The following is a 15,220-nucleotide window of genomic DNA, read 5'->3' as shown; positions in this document are numbered from 1 at the left end:
TAAATCTATTATCTATATCATTTCTAGTCTAGTATACACACACACACACACACACACACACACACACACGAATGAGACAACGAAGAAGACAAACATATTACAGGTCACACCAAATAGACAATCCACAACACCAGGCTGCAACTTACCTGCAGCTCCTGGTTAGCAAAAAGGAAAATACACAGAATTAGAAACAACAAAGACAAACATTTAAATATACGCTACACTTTGGTGCGGGGGAGGGAGGAGGGACACTGTTGACTTCTCAGACCCGAGGACTGATCAACCGCTGGGTTAGGTCCTGCGCAGGAAGCCAGCACATGAGCCCAACCACTTTCTCTTTTATAGTGTGAGAAAAGTCAGACAGACACTGAAAACAACATTTCTGTGATACACTTGGGCAACACAAACTTTCAGGAAACCTTCAGTGTTACACAGATTTGATACTTGGTACTACAATGTAAAGTCGACTTAAAATAGCCACATTCAGTTGACAACATACAGTCACAGTTTAGCCGGAAGGATGGCTCTCGCTAAATTCGGTGGTCACGGCCTGCTCCTTAACCCCCAATAGGTTTCCTATGAAATAGGTTAAAAGCAAGATCGCAGCTCTCAAAACAAAACCTTTGCAGGTTTTGCTAAAGGTCAAGAGGAAGAAGACAAATTTCATCCCACTGTGGGGATTTACCAGAGTTCCGTTTCTGCTCTGCTAAACTGATCCTCCTTTTGTGAGGATATAATCCCTACACTCTCTTAAGACCTGTGAGGAGGAATTACACAGAATGTTGCCAGCTAAATATGACGCACTGGCTTCTTTCTAACTCAGGAAGTGATTGTTCAGAATAAAGGCTTTCAATTTTTTTTTCTTTTCTCCCTTCTGAAGGCAGAGGACTATGTCGTTCAAATGACATTCCAGATGAATTGTACAAAGCTGATAAAGAGGAACCAAAAAAAAAAAGGACAAGAACCCAGACAGCCGTGTGTGCAGAAGGGTGGCCAGGAGTTCTAGTCATCCGACCCTTCAATCTTGCTGTGAGCTCTTCCTTGGGTGGCGGGGGCTCTGCGGGTCAGGGTGTGGAAACCACTGTGCATTCACACCAAGCCTGATCAGGCAGCGGCAGCAGCAGCCTGCAGACCGGCAGTCGCCCTCACTGCACACTGGTGGTGAGTGACTGGAGACGCTGTCTGCGCTCGAAGCTGGCGCTCTCTCAGAAGTCTGGTTTGTAGCAGAGCATTCACAATGACCGGGTTTCGGAACAGACTACACCCAGGTTGCCGAAAATCTAAATTTGATCTGGCCCAATTATGAGGCATACATTAAGTTCCGCCTCTGAAATTACTGAGACAAAACTTAAAGACGAAACTGCAGTTAAGAGCTTTGTGAGCCGTCCTGACTGAGGTTCTTTGCAAAAGCCACATTCACAACGATTGACATTTCAGAGTGCTAGAGGAGTTGGGTCTGCTGGCCACGAGGCCAGTGGTTCAAAAGCACCAGCAGCTCCTTGGGAGAAAGGCGAGGCTTTCTAGTCCTGGCGAGGTGCAGACTCGGGCACCCACAGGGGCAGTTTGGAACTGACTCGATGGTGCCGAGAGGAGTCTGTACAGCATTTACAGTGCTCGTAAACAAACACCAAAAATAAGCTCACCATTTGAAAAAATGGCAAGAGTTTGACGTTAGAAGTCATCTGTTTAAGCTGGAAAAAAGCAAATGACTACAGAAGAATTTTAAAAGTGCCCACAACCCTGAGGTGGGTCAGTAGGTCTCTTCTGCCCACAGCACTATCCTGTCCTGTCTGGCTGAGCAAGTCTGTTGTAGAAACTACTTTTCTATAATACACTTTTCAAACTGTGCGCTGTATAATTGGCTTTAGAGAGAGGTGACCTGCCCCTTCTGCATGTAATGAGATGAAATGGAATGGAAGGTGATAGGAAGACACCGAGTCACAGCAGACTCACAGCAACCCTACAGGACAGGGTAGAACGGCCCCTGTGAGATTCTGCGGCTCTGGCTCTTCATGGGAGTAGAAAGCCCCGTCTTTCTCTCTCCGAGCGGCTGGTGGCTTCAAGCTACTGACCTTTCAGGAGCCCACGTCATAGCCACTAAGCCACCGGGGTTCCTGTAGCCTATAGAGTAAGGCTATATTTGTACTTAATTTGGGGAAACTTTTATTTTAGGGTGTGTGAGTATATATATATATTCTTGGAGGATGTGAGGTAAAAAATATATCAATAAATATTTTTAAAAGTTATTTTTCTATACAATGCTGAATAGTTAGCCTTTGTTAGGCATCTATTGATCTATGTAAGTATGTCTTTGGGAATATGCAAATAGTTAACGATCATATAGTCCCAACATAGAGCATGGCTATGTCGGAGCATCGAACGCTTCTTAGAGAGCACGCAGGCATTTGGAGGGCTCTGAGGCACCGTGGTCCTATCTTCACAGCTGCAGGTAAGGCTGAGCCGTATCAGAGAAGGCAGCCTCCCTGCCCACACTCAGCTTGTGCAACTATCACCAGCAACAGTGTGATGCCGCCTTTAAATTCCATACCTCCCTCTTCTACTAGAGCCAAGGAAACATCCCTTCAGGAGAGGGGACGGATGAAGATCAGCTACAGGATGGAGTTTGCACTATTTCAGAAATGTTACATAAAGAACACACTAGAGACACCTACTATCACAGCACTTGGGGCTTCCGACATACAGATACTTGTGTGAAGACTATTTTGACCACTATGCAATAAACTATTCCCGTTTGGGAGACTGCCGTTTAAGGGGCTGGCAGCTATAGGAATGGGTCCTGAACAGCCTAATATGGGGGTTCCCTGGTCTCTTTGCTGCAAGAATTGCTTCAGAAACGGCCATGTGGTCCAACCTGTGCCACTGAGATGTGACAAGAGGTTTGTCAGAGAGTTTGGGCAAGGAGCGTCTTCCTTCTGATAGGGGCAGTTCTAGAGGTGGCCCCTCCTTCCTTGGAAGTCTGTCTGGCCACGCACAGCGGTGACAAGCACGCTGCCACTGTTGGAGGTGATGCTGACTGGGACACAAAAGTGGGGTCTAGAGAACTCCAGGAGACAAAGTCCTTCTGAGCAGAATGCGAGGTGTCACGCGGGCCTTGCTCCATTTTGTGAGCTAACCCACGTTTTGAGCTGGATTGCCCATTTAGAAAGCCCCTACAGGAGACCCAACGATCAAGTGGCATGTGGGCAGCATCCAAACCGAGGTGAGGGGCCCTTTGGTAGGAAATGAAATCAGACATTTGAGAGAGTGGCTCCATCGCCGGGAACACAGTGGTTAGGGACGGCACCGGGAGAATCCAAGTCCTTTGTCACGGAAGAGTTCTTGGGAACTGAAGTCTTCCTCCTGCAGTGGTTCAGTGCCATCCTTTTGAAAACTGTGCTCGATTAACTTTAATGTCCTCTTACCCCTTGCCTGCAGGGTCACTTGTATGCTCATGCAAAAACCTTTAGGTCCAAGTACCTCTTCAAATCACTTTGGAAGGAATATATTTTTTAAACTTGACTTTTTAAGAGAGAAAAGAGGAGAACTTCAGTAGTCCCCACTTAACTTCAGGTGTCTTCTGTTACTGATTAACGAGACTAATCCTATGCAGTTCCTAATTTATCTCTTTAGCCTTCGGTCCTTCCACTGACCCCGATAAGGAAGGACCCCAAGGTTAAACCCTTCGGGGTCACACAGCCAGCCGTGACGACCGCGCAAGTGATGCCAGAGAAAGGCGCGTCCTTACCTCTGCATCTTCCAGTTCCACATCTAAAAAGTCAAAGTCCTTGAAAACGCCAAACTGCTGCTCGCTGCTGCTGTCTTCCACAGCCACCTCTTCCTCCTGGATGGCGTCTTCTGGTGCGGAAATCAGGCTGGTCTGTTGGTCCCCTACTTCCAAATCCTCATTGGAAGAAAATACCACCTGAACCCCACAAAAACAAGACAAAACACGATCCACCTGTCAGCCTGTCGCTCTGCAGAGGACAGACGTCAGTGCCCTGGTGCATCACTGCCGGCCTCACTCCTCAATGAACCAGGGCTTCAGTTTGGTCGTCTTCTTGCACAAGTCTATCCCTAATTATCGTCATGGCCATTGGGCATATAGACACCTGTCCTACCCCCCCTCCCCCGCCCCCCTTCTTAGTTAATCAGGTGAAGTCAGAAAACGATGCTCGTGGCTACTCACAGACGGATTCTTCGGGAGGCCAGACTCTGGACCGCACAGGGACAGGACGTTCATTAGCTTCTCTCTTGTTCGCCGCTAGAGCGCGGGAAGCACAGCAAGAAGCGAGCATTAGATCAGCGACGGGCCACGCGGGCGCGTTCTTACGGAGGCGGCCGGGCTGCCTCGCCGGCAGGGCCCGCTGCTCCCTGGGTTCCTGTACCTGTGATAGCTGCGGCCTCTTCCAGCTCACGGGAACCAAGGCAGTAGAGTTGGAGCCTGAGGACGTTGAAGAAGTGCTTCGGGTGACGGCGATGACTTTGGGTTTCCCGTTTCTCCCGGCTGCACTGGGCTGGTCCCCGTACTTGTTTCCAATGATGGGCGTCTGCACAGAGACACAATACCAGTCTGATGAGAACCCTCTCCCTGTAAACCCAACCAGGCAAGTCAGCAACAAGGGCACAAGGGGCAGATTGCACAGCACGAAACAGAGGCTACAAAGGCAAAGCGGACGATGCTTTCTTAAAATGCTCTTGGTCATGAGAATTTATTGGAGATGACAATTTGATATCTGACAAGGCGACATGTGAGCTTATTCTTACTTTAAACATGTTATCTGTTTTAAGTTCCATTACACATTCACTGTTCCCTTTCATGATTAGAAAGTATTATCTTTTCGTCGAAAGCTGAGAGATGACAAACAAGGTTGTTTGTTTGTTTTTAAAGAAAAAAACAAATGGTAAGCTCACCATTCGGGCATCATACCGGCTAATATTTTAGTGTTTTTTTCTCTATTAATTTTATTAAATGGACCACGGTAATGTTCTTTAATAAATATTCATGATAAGCAACAATTGTCAAAGAGGAAAATGGCTTTGTGGCCTGTTATGACAAATAAGATGTGTCCGACATCCAAAATTTATTTCACCAACATTTTGATGGCTCCCGAGCTCACTTTTATTTATTTGGCTTTGTGAAGTGTTTGAAAGTGTAATTGAAAAATGAAACCCAAGCTTGTCTATGTTCCCACCTAAGTTCCTTTGTAACTGGCTTCCTGCTATCTCCCTTGATTCTCCCTCCTGAACTTCACCCTGTAGCCACACTGAACTTGCAGTCGGTTCCCCAGACAAACCGTGCGTTTCCCACAGACAGATGTGTCCGCATTTGATGTTCTCTTTGCATAGAATGGCCACGGTGGACTCCAGACTCCCTGAGACCACCACATACCCCACTATGGAACCAACGAACATTCAGCATGCCGACCATAATCTGTATGAGTGGTTGTCTCTCAATACACGTCAGGTGCCTGCCATCTACAGGAGTCCTCTCTGTACCTCCAGGGCAGTGCTTCTCAACCTTCCGAATGCCGCAACCCTTTCAGACAGTTCCTCATGTGGTGGTGACACCCCCCAACCAGAAAATTATTTTTGTTGCTACTTCATCACTGTCATTTTTCTACTGTTATGAATCAGGCGACCCCTGTGAAAGGGTTGTTCAACCTCCCAAAGGGGTCATGACCCACAGGCTGAGAACTGCTGTTCTAGTGCCTATGTATATAGCAGGTACTTACGAATTTGTAAAGAAATAAGAAGCATATCAGAACTTTTAAAACCTCACATTACTACTTTAAGGGAAATAATCGTTACAATATCCATTTCTGTTTCGGTTGGGGGTGGTGGTGGGGGGAGCAACCCAAACATCAGGTTCTACATATTTCTAAGATGTATACTCCATGTTAGAAATTATAAGATATTAGCTCATTTTCCAGTGAATATATTTAATATCTTTTAAAAAGTCATACTTAACTGTTAACGAATATCAGTAGTTATTAAATTCTAATGTCAAAATCACACTGCAGTAATATATATTCAGACACACCCTCAATCTTAAGAGCCCTAGTAATGCAGTAGTTAAAGCACCCCGCTGCTGACTGAAAGGTTGGTGTTTGGAACTAGTCCCTTCTTGGAAGGAAGATGGGGCAGTCTGCTTTCATGTACAGATCCAGTTAGTTCCTTATTGAAAAATCCCTCCTTTAGCTGCTGCTGTAATCCCATTTCATCTGTTCTAAGATCACTCCAGAGAGGCCTTAGGTGCTGGAGAAAAGGGCGGGAAAGGGTTCCTTCCCCGGGTCAGAGGAACCCCGGTGGTGTAGTGGTTATGCGTTGGGCTGGTAACTGCAAGGTCAGCAGTTCAACCACCAGCCAACCCATGGGAGAAAGACAGGGCTTTCTACTCCTGCAAAGACTTAGACTCAGTAACATGCAACAGCAGTTCTACCCTGTCCTACAGCGTCATTGACTTTGAACTGACTCAATGGGAGTGAGTGAATGAATGAGCGAGTGCATGCTTGCCAAGGTCAGAGACAGTCACACGAGATTTATATTTATAAGGAACACATGGAGGCCAGGTTCCCTTCTGGATCGATGGGACCTGCCTCTATCACCCTGAAAGATGAGATTCTTGGATTTCATGTTATTTTAGCCTTGTTCTTTTTTCAATGTTCCTTCCAGGGTTTCTGCTGCCTCCTTACAGGACATGGCTTCCCGCTGTGTGTCAGAGTAGAAACACGTGCGTCCCTTAGGGCTCTCAGGGTCTGATTTTAAGATCACCGGCCTCTGCTCTGAGGCTACCGTAGAAACCTTCTGGCTAACAATGGAGTGCATGGTTTGCCCCACCTGGAGGACAATACAGCCCTGAACCCAACTCGGGGTGGCAACCTCATACAGAGCCAAGCCAAAAAAAACCCGCTGCTGCCCCTGCGCTCGGGCTGACAGCAACCTATGAGCAGCTCCAACTGCAGCTTACAGCTTCCGAGCCTGCAAATCTGTATGAGCGCAGGGAACCACACCTGTGGCCTGTGGAGCACCTGGTGCGTTTGAACGCCTGACCTTCTGGTTAGTACCTGAACACGTAAATGAGAATATTATTTTTCTTTTTTTTTGAGAATAGTCTTTAGTCACTGCAGAACCAGCTAATCTGAGACTTTGAGTTCACACACCCACCCACTCCCACCACCACCATCTCGTTCCTGCTGAGCTCCAGTCTCGCTCTCTACGGATGTTACCAACAGTCACCTAGTTGTCACCTCCTACCCTCCCTGGCTGGGGCCATGGTTAGATGCAAGGCCATTAGCTAAGGTTGGCAGTTCAAACCCACTGTGAGGCACCTTTGCAGACAGGCCTGGTGATCTGCTCCCAAAAGGCCACAGCAGTGAAAACATGATGGGATCTAGAAGCACAGTGCTCCCTATCAGACCACGGCAGTTACTTCCCATGGCCTTCTCTAAGCCATCCCTTCCTCTGCCATTGTGTTGTGACCGCCCCACAGCATCTCTTCCTTACTGATTTGCCTCTGTGGCACAGTGGCTGACATGCTCGGCTGCTAACCAGACAGTTGGGGGTTCGAACCCCCCTGCTGCTCTTTGGGAGCATGGGGTGACCGGTGAGCACTGTCCCAGAGGGCTGCTCACTCAGCACCGACTTGATGGCAGTGAGTTTGGGTTTCCTTTTGGTTCTCGCGGCCTCCTTCCCATCCTGTTGTCAGAGTGATCTTCTTACCTGGCAAACCCAGGTATGTTCTATTCTAGCAAACAACCCTCCTGCTTCAAATTCAAGGCCATTGTCTAATCTGGGGATGCAAGAGCTCCGTGACCCTGCCCACTTATATTCCTGTATCTTATGCTGAAGGTATGCTGTACTACTTAGAAGTTTCCAGAATACCATTGAACAAGCTCCACCCCCTAAATGCCTTATGTGTCTGTCTACATTATTTATCTTTCAACACTCAGTACACAGGTTACCTCCTTCCCCCAGACAACTGGTTCATATGTGTTCCCAGAGTGCTTTTTAGTTATTTCCACACACGTCCTTATCACAATGTCTATTTGCCTGTCCTCCAAGAAACTCTTAGCCTCTTGGGAACAATCACTACATCCCTCCCTTTCTTCCTCCCTCCCTCCCATGGGCCTAGCTGTCTTAAAATAAGCTGATCAGACATCCCAATTTTTTCCGCGTCCTGTGGCTTTTTTAAAAAGTCCCGATTTTTGGAAAGAGTGCACGACAAGCTAGGGTATACGGTTTTCGGCTGCCATGTGGCTATTTCGCCAGGAGATGAGTTTTATTGATGGTGTCCCGCTTTACCAATGTTAAAATCTGGTCACCTTACCTTAACACCACATAGGAGACCCTGGATGGTGCAAAGGTGAGCGCATTTGGCTGTGAACGGAGAGCCAAGCTGCAGCTCTACGTCTGCCTACAGGAATCGCAGCAGGTGTGCCTGGAGCTCTCTGCCTGCAGTGCCCCCATCCCCCAACACACACACACACACACACACACACGTCACACACACACACACACGTCACACAGTCTTACTGAGCGACTGAGAGCAGGGGCACACGCTGACACTCAGGCGGCCTCCTCGACTCAAAAGCAGCAGGTTATTTACAAATATGGGCTCAAGAAATGCTTGTTGGAAGAAGGAACGAATACAGAGACACGACTAATAGGGTACTTGTATCCACTCCTGAGCATCTTACCTCAGATATATCAAAATGAAAATCTAAGGTCTTCCCAGGCAACTCCTTAGAGACATTATTAAAAATCTTCGTGAAGGAGATCTCGGGAGAACCGATGTCTCCTCCGTAGGTCTTGGGGACGTCGTTGGGCACGACAAGACTTGCGGAGCGAGACACCACCAGCTTCAGTATGTTGAGGGCTTCCTTCCAGTAAGGACTCTGGTGAAAAGAGACATATAAAAATATACAAGTTCCAACATTGTGTGTACGTGGTAGATTAAATCAATGTTATTTCATAAATCAGTCCTTCCGTGGTATGTGTCCCCAGGGGAGATACAGAAAATAGCCGATGGGGTAATATCTTTCAGCCTTCAGGAGGAAAGTCTACTTCTTGAGTAGGAAAGACCACGGCCATTTAGTGGAGTCTGACTTGGTGAGCTGTCAGGTGGCATCGAGGCGTTTCCGACCCAAACCCACCTTACGCACAGCACAAACAGGGCTGGGTCCTGCTCCAGCCTCCCAGTTCAAGGCTACCATTGAGCCACTCCATCAGCCCCTCTCCTTGACTGTTTCCCTCTTTTCCATGAACCTTGTTTAATGCCCTATTAATGACGCATCATGCCCTTCTCCAGGAATTGGTTGCTCCTGGTCACATGTCCTACATGTGTAAAACAAAGTCCCATCATCCTCACTGCTACGGAGAATTCTGGCTGTATTTCTTCCAGTACACATTGTTCCTTCATTTGGCCCCAAACCACGGCTCAAGGGTCCACTCTGTCTCATAGCAACTACACAGGACGGAGAAGAACCACTCCACAGGGTTTCCATAGCTGTACATCTCTGTGGGAGAAGAAAACGTCATCTTTCTCCACTGTAGTGGCCGGTGGGTTTGAACTGCTGACCTCATGGCTAACAGTCCGATGTTTAACCTACGCACAAACCAGGACATTCAATATCATTCACCAGCACCATCACGGGAGAGCGTCATTTCCTCTGCAGTCTTCCAGTCACGGTCCTGCTGGGTCATGCATGTGAGAGAAGCATGTGACCCGTGGCTGGGGTCGGATACACCTCTGTCCTCAAAGTTGTCACTCTGCCTTTTTAACACCTGAAAGACGACTTTTATAGAAGGTTTGCTCAGTGTTGCTTGCTTTCCTAACTGCGGCTTTCATCGGCACTGATTATGGATGAAAATAAAATGAGGTCCTTCGCGAAACAATATTTTCTCTGTTTATCATGGTGTTGCTTGTTGGGAGAGGGTTGTGAGGATTTCTGGTTCTTTTGGGTGAGGTGTAATCCAAACCAAAGGTTGTAGTCTTTGATCTGCCTAAGTGAGTGCGTTGTCTTCTCTATTTCGGTAAGCCGGGTTGTACATCTGTACATCATAGATTGTTAACGAGTCTTTCTTTGATCCTGACGCCACATTCTTCACAGTCCGGCTTCTCGGATTATTTGCTCAACAGACAGATTGGGTGAGTATGGTGAATGGCTACAACTCTCATGACTGCCTTTTAAACCAGGTTTGTCTGAACTAAGAGTCGCTGACCGCCTCTTCTCCGATGCACACATTCTGCATGAGCACAATTAAGTGTATTCATTGTCAGGAAAACAGCTAAACATCTTTCTGGTATTTTGTTTTTAGCCATGATCCGTGTGACATTAGCAACGACAGACTTGAATTTCTGGCAGTTCTGTGTGGATGTATTGTAACCATTTTGGAAGGATCGTCAGCAAAGATACTTACGTGTGATATTGGTGGCAATGGTCGATCCTTTCTGCATTCCATTGGATCACCTTTCTTGAGAATGGGCACAAATATGAAATTCTCCTCTGGTGAGCTGAGTAGTTATTTTCCAAACTTCCTGGCACAGATAAGTGAGCTCTTCATTTCCTTTCGGCTAACATCCTCAGTGTATCGTGGACTTGCTCCTTCAATGCCATCACTTCTTGGTAATATGCTACCTCCTGACACGGCTGACCAATTTTTTTTTTGGTACAGTGTGCAGGGGCCGTGAATTATTTAATCTCACTACAGTCTTTAGCTCTCACCAAAGGACCTTTCCCTGCATGGGTCTGGTAAGCAGGTGGGGGAAGATACCAATAGGATTCACCTGTGAGTAATTGCAAACAGGATTCCCAGGAGAGGCATCCTGCTGTGTGTAAATCAAGACCTCAGAGGAGAGGAGATCTCATCACCAGCAAGAGACAGGAGAAGAGGGAGTCCAATGGACGTAAGATCCCTTGGCAGAGTACTTCTTGGATCCAGATGACAGCTGTACCGTCGGAGGAGCAGCAGCACAGTCAGGAGCCAGAGCCTGGAGCAGAGTGCTAGACTTCCCCGCCCACAGAGCAAGTAAAGCTCAGTGCGTTGGGGCAGGAGGCCAGGTTGCAGAGTGGGGTGCCTCTGTGCACTTAATTGGGGACATTGAGCTTGCTGACCCACTAAAGTGGAGCTGAGTGCCTATGGACACAGAGGCAACGAGGAATCTAAGTTTTTGAATATCTGCAGAGAGATTTCCAATGTAACAAAAGTACTCTGGATCTCCTAACTGAATCGCTATGCATTTTTAATACAGTTTTACAATTCTTCAGACATAGATGAGAACACAAACGCATGGCTACCCATACATTTCCATGTGTCAATTCTGCTTCCATGTGCAAATGCACCTGGAGCAGAGACGGAAATGTGAACCTGTAAAGGCTCATGAAACGTTTGGTCTCTGGCAAGTCGACCGTTCACAGGTCAAAAATTCAGTTCAGTAATGACCAGGTGGCTGCTCTTGGATGGCTTACATTTAAATTATGTCTGGTCTCTGACTTTTTCAGTATCTGTTAGTTCCTATGAGACCCAAAAAGCAACTCTACCATAGACTCTACAAAGAATGCTGAGTCATCGTTTGTCCTCTCTCCCTGTAGAATGTGTTCAAAAGTAGAAATCCTCAGAGAAACGCTAAGTCACAAGCCCTGTCTCCAGAGATTTCTGACTACGTGGTGTAGTCCCCACGGAGATGCTTATTCACAGAGATGGCTCTTGAAAGCATCCCAGTCAGGCCACGAAGATTCTGCCTTTTGTTACTTCACACCAAGAACATGCCTAACAACATTCCCCTCATGTTTAACTCTTCCTGGCAAAGCATGTGGCTGTTTCCCTTCTCTGGGGCACATTTCTGATGCTCTTTTCAATGATCAGTCTCTCACCTGCACATATTTGCCAATAATCTTCATGATCTCCAGGTTAAACTGCTTGACTGGGGCAGCGGAGAGGTCAATGTGGCTCAGAAGACTGTGGATGATCTGCAGCAGTGACTGCTGCATGCTGGACAAGCCTTTCTCCAGCAGCTGCAAGAGACATCCAGAGGCGCACGTTAGCCGGTCAATGAACGACCTCCAGCACCCACATTTACGAGCTAAAAACCAAATCGCCTTAGCCCATGCGTTTCTGGATCGATGAGAAGAAATGCCGGTTAAGAAGTTAGTGTCCGCTATCATATTTTTTGACTCAGAAAGAAGAATTCCAATATTATGTTTAATCATCTTACTTATCTTTTTCTCTTTTGAGGCAAACAAAACTCTGTACACAGTGGGCATGCAACAGCTTGTGCCGGGCCAGCTCTGGACGCTAGAACCCCGTGCATGATTAGGTCTTTAGGGAAGGTAAAGGAGCCATGATTGCGCACTTGCTAAGCACTCTGCCGTTGACTCAGAGTCTGCTGGTTTGAATCCAAGCAGTGGCTCCACAGGAGAAAGCTCTGTACATCAGCTCTCTCAGAAATTACCCACTCAATAACTCATGGGGCGGCTCTACTTTCACTCGGGTCTGTGACAAGTTGAAACGGGCTCAATGGCCCACCTTACTGGCAAACTAGACAGCAGCACAAGAGGGTCGCAGGCTCTGGGTTAAATTCAAAGGCAAATGTGGTTCTGGTTGGCTCTTTTCCCCAAGCCATGGGTGCAAGCTAAACCTACTAATGTGTGTTCATTCAGGTTTAGAAGCTTGCAGGCAGGCAGCTTCCCTTGGCTGTTGTTCACTTAAATATAAAATTGATGGGGTAGCCGACCTATCAAAATCAACACCTTAAAAGATTCATACCAGTCGTGAAATATTTTCACTGAGCTACTAATGCTATGGACAGTGTTTAAATGGTTTATTCAGCTATGAATGTTTCCCTCCTCATTACAGCATTGAACGTGTTACCAAATGTCAAGAAAGAATCCAAATACTGACTGAGTATGCAGTAGAATAATTTTAAGTCTGTGCGGAGTTATGGTCTGAAATGTAAACCCCCTTGTGCCTGCCCCCCCAAAAAAAACCCCCAATTAACAATTAAAAAAACATTTAAAAAATCTATATAGTGTATTTAATTTCTTTGGAAAGGAGGTATTCCTTTATTATAAACTGATAGATATTCTGAGTGAACGGCATATCTTCCTTCTGAGGTTGCCTGTGTACCTACTTAGGAGCCGTTGATGGTGCAGTGGTTACGCATGGGTTAACTGCAAGGTCAGCAGTTGGAAACCACTATCCACTCATTGGGAAAAAGATAGAGCTTCCTACACCTGTAAAGACTTAGTCTTGGAAACTCTCATAGGCAGTTCTTCTACCCTGTCCTATAGAGTCACTGTGGGTCAGCAGTGACTCGATGGCAGCGAGTTCGGGTTTTGGTTTTGTTGTACCTACTTAATAATTTATGTGTAAAGGCATGAAATGGCTTCTTATGCATCACCATATAAATATTCACACCTGATGCTACTCTAGGGCTATGTAAGAACAAAATTCCAGTTGGAGCCCTCCCCAAATCATCTGTAGATTAGGAAGCGTCCAAACACCAGCTGGCCCTGAGCCAAGTCTGGCGCCCGGCGACCTGTGAGGGCAGAGCAGACCTGCCTTCCAGGCCTTGTGAAGCTGTGCGTCTTTGCCGCAGGACACAGTCTCATCTCCCATAGGAAGAAAATGTGCTGCTGAAATACAAACTTAAGCCATACTCAGTACAAAGATGCTTTGCACACTAGGTTCTTATCCTAGGAAAGAACTCATAGGCAAGAACCAAGTTCATAGAAGGAAAGGTTGTAATCATTCTCTAGGGTCAAGGCCACAAAAGCAGTTTACCTCTGCAAGGTAAGTCACAAGGCTAAAGGTGGCGTCTGAGAAGGAGTCGTGCAGGTATCTGCACACGACGTTGATCCAGTTAGAGCAGTCTCTGGAGTAGGTGTGTGTGCTGTACAGGCTCATCATGTGAGCCAGGTTGACCAGGGTGGGGCACTTTTCTTCTGCACACACCTAGGAAACAAAGGCCATTATTCCATTCACTTGCAGGCAAGACCCTCAAAGATTACCCTTGACCTGATATAAAATGTACTGACGCCATGAAGGAGTCTGGATGTGGCTCTTTCACATGTTAGTACAGTTTCCCTCAGCACAGTAGAAAAAAATTAAACAGAAGAAGAAAGAAAGCACAAAGGCGTGTGAGAAAACAATGTTGACAGGCCACACAGGAAGGTGTTAAATAGACGCTGTCCTAGTGAAGGTGCTGTGATACAGGATGGCTTTCCTTCCGTCTGATGTTTTGAAGAACTGCCGTTGCTAAAACTCACGGCACTGTTCTGTAAAAAGGGCTCTGCTTTGTGAGCTCCATGCCCGGCTCACTGTGTTGGGGTTGGTGGCGTTGTGAGGTGCTGCTGTCGAGGTGGTTGGTCTCACAGTCACCCTATGTACAGCAGAAGGAAACACTGCCCAGGCCTGCGCCATCCTCCCAGTTCTTACGTTTGGGCCCATGGATGCGGACACTGTGCCAAGCCATCTTGTCGAAGGTCTAGCCTCTTTTTCGCTGCCCCTCTACTTTACCATGGTCAGGCTACAAGGCCCAGATGGGCTGACTCACGCTGGGCAGCCCCAGGGAGGTTTGGGGCCGCTGTGCTGAGCTGTCTTGGGAATCTCCGTCCAGCTGTCCACCACAGATTCCCCCTGTCGTCAATGGATGATAATTTACAGGGTGGACCCCCTACACGGTCTTCAGAAATCTTAGACCTCAATCTTAGTTCTCAACCTGGGGGTCGTGACCCCTTTGGGGGGAGGGGGTGAACGACCCTTTCGAAGGAATTGCCTGATCCCTAACAGTAGCAAAATTAATTATGAAGTAGCAACAAAAATAATTTTATGATTGGGGGGTCACCACAACGTGAGCAACCTTATTAAAGGGTCATGCATTAGAAGGTTGAGAACCACTGCCCTACACCCTAAGATCCTGAGGTCCGTAGAGCAACCTTGCCAAGGTCCTTTCAAAATACATTGACCTCCTAGAGTGTACCCAATAGAGTACTTAAGGAAACTCAAACTGACATATTTGAAGGCGTCATTGAATCAAAACCAACTCTCACTCAGTCTGCTCCCTGGGTTACAGGAAAGGATGTTCCCTGGTCTCCTGGGGGACACTTGAGCAATGCAGAACTAGAAAAGGGCCTCCCCAGTCTTACACCCCCATCTAACACAAAGGGCTAACCAGACGCCACCAAGTGGACCATGCGAGCCCACGTGCACCATGCCATAG

General features: G+C 47.1%; 1 protein-coding gene across 3 annotated transcripts in view; it reads right to left on the bottom strand.

Moving 5' to 3' along the window:
* FRYL (FRY like transcription coactivator) overlaps window positions 1-15,220 on the bottom strand; it is a 254,927-nt gene that overhangs the window by 27,079 nt on the left and 212,628 nt on the right. For all 3 annotated transcript variants that reach the window (XM_075544365.1, XM_075544364.1, XM_075544363.1), the window contains 6 exons: window positions 13,783-13,953; window positions 11,874-12,014; window positions 8,697-8,894; window positions 4,386-4,547; window positions 4,187-4,261; window positions 3,746-3,922 (listed from right to left, as the gene is read on the bottom strand). In XM_075544365.1, coding sequence (XP_075400480.1) covers window positions 3,746-3,922; window positions 4,187-4,261; window positions 4,386-4,547; window positions 8,697-8,894; window positions 11,874-12,014; window positions 13,783-13,953 — 924 coding nt within the window. The remainder of the gene's footprint in view (window positions 1-3,745; window positions 3,923-4,186; window positions 4,262-4,385; window positions 4,548-8,696; window positions 8,895-11,873; window positions 12,015-13,782; window positions 13,954-15,220) is intronic.

This window comes from Tenrec ecaudatus, chromosome 3 (genome assembly GCF_050624435.1).
Source record: "Tenrec ecaudatus isolate mTenEca1 chromosome 3, mTenEca1.hap1, whole genome shotgun sequence".
In the NCBI taxonomy this organism is placed as follows: Eukaryota; Metazoa; Chordata; class Mammalia; order Afrosoricida; family Tenrecidae; genus Tenrec; species Tenrec ecaudatus.
Note: the sequence above shows the minus strand (reverse complement) of the source record. Positions and strands in the feature narration are given on the sequence as shown.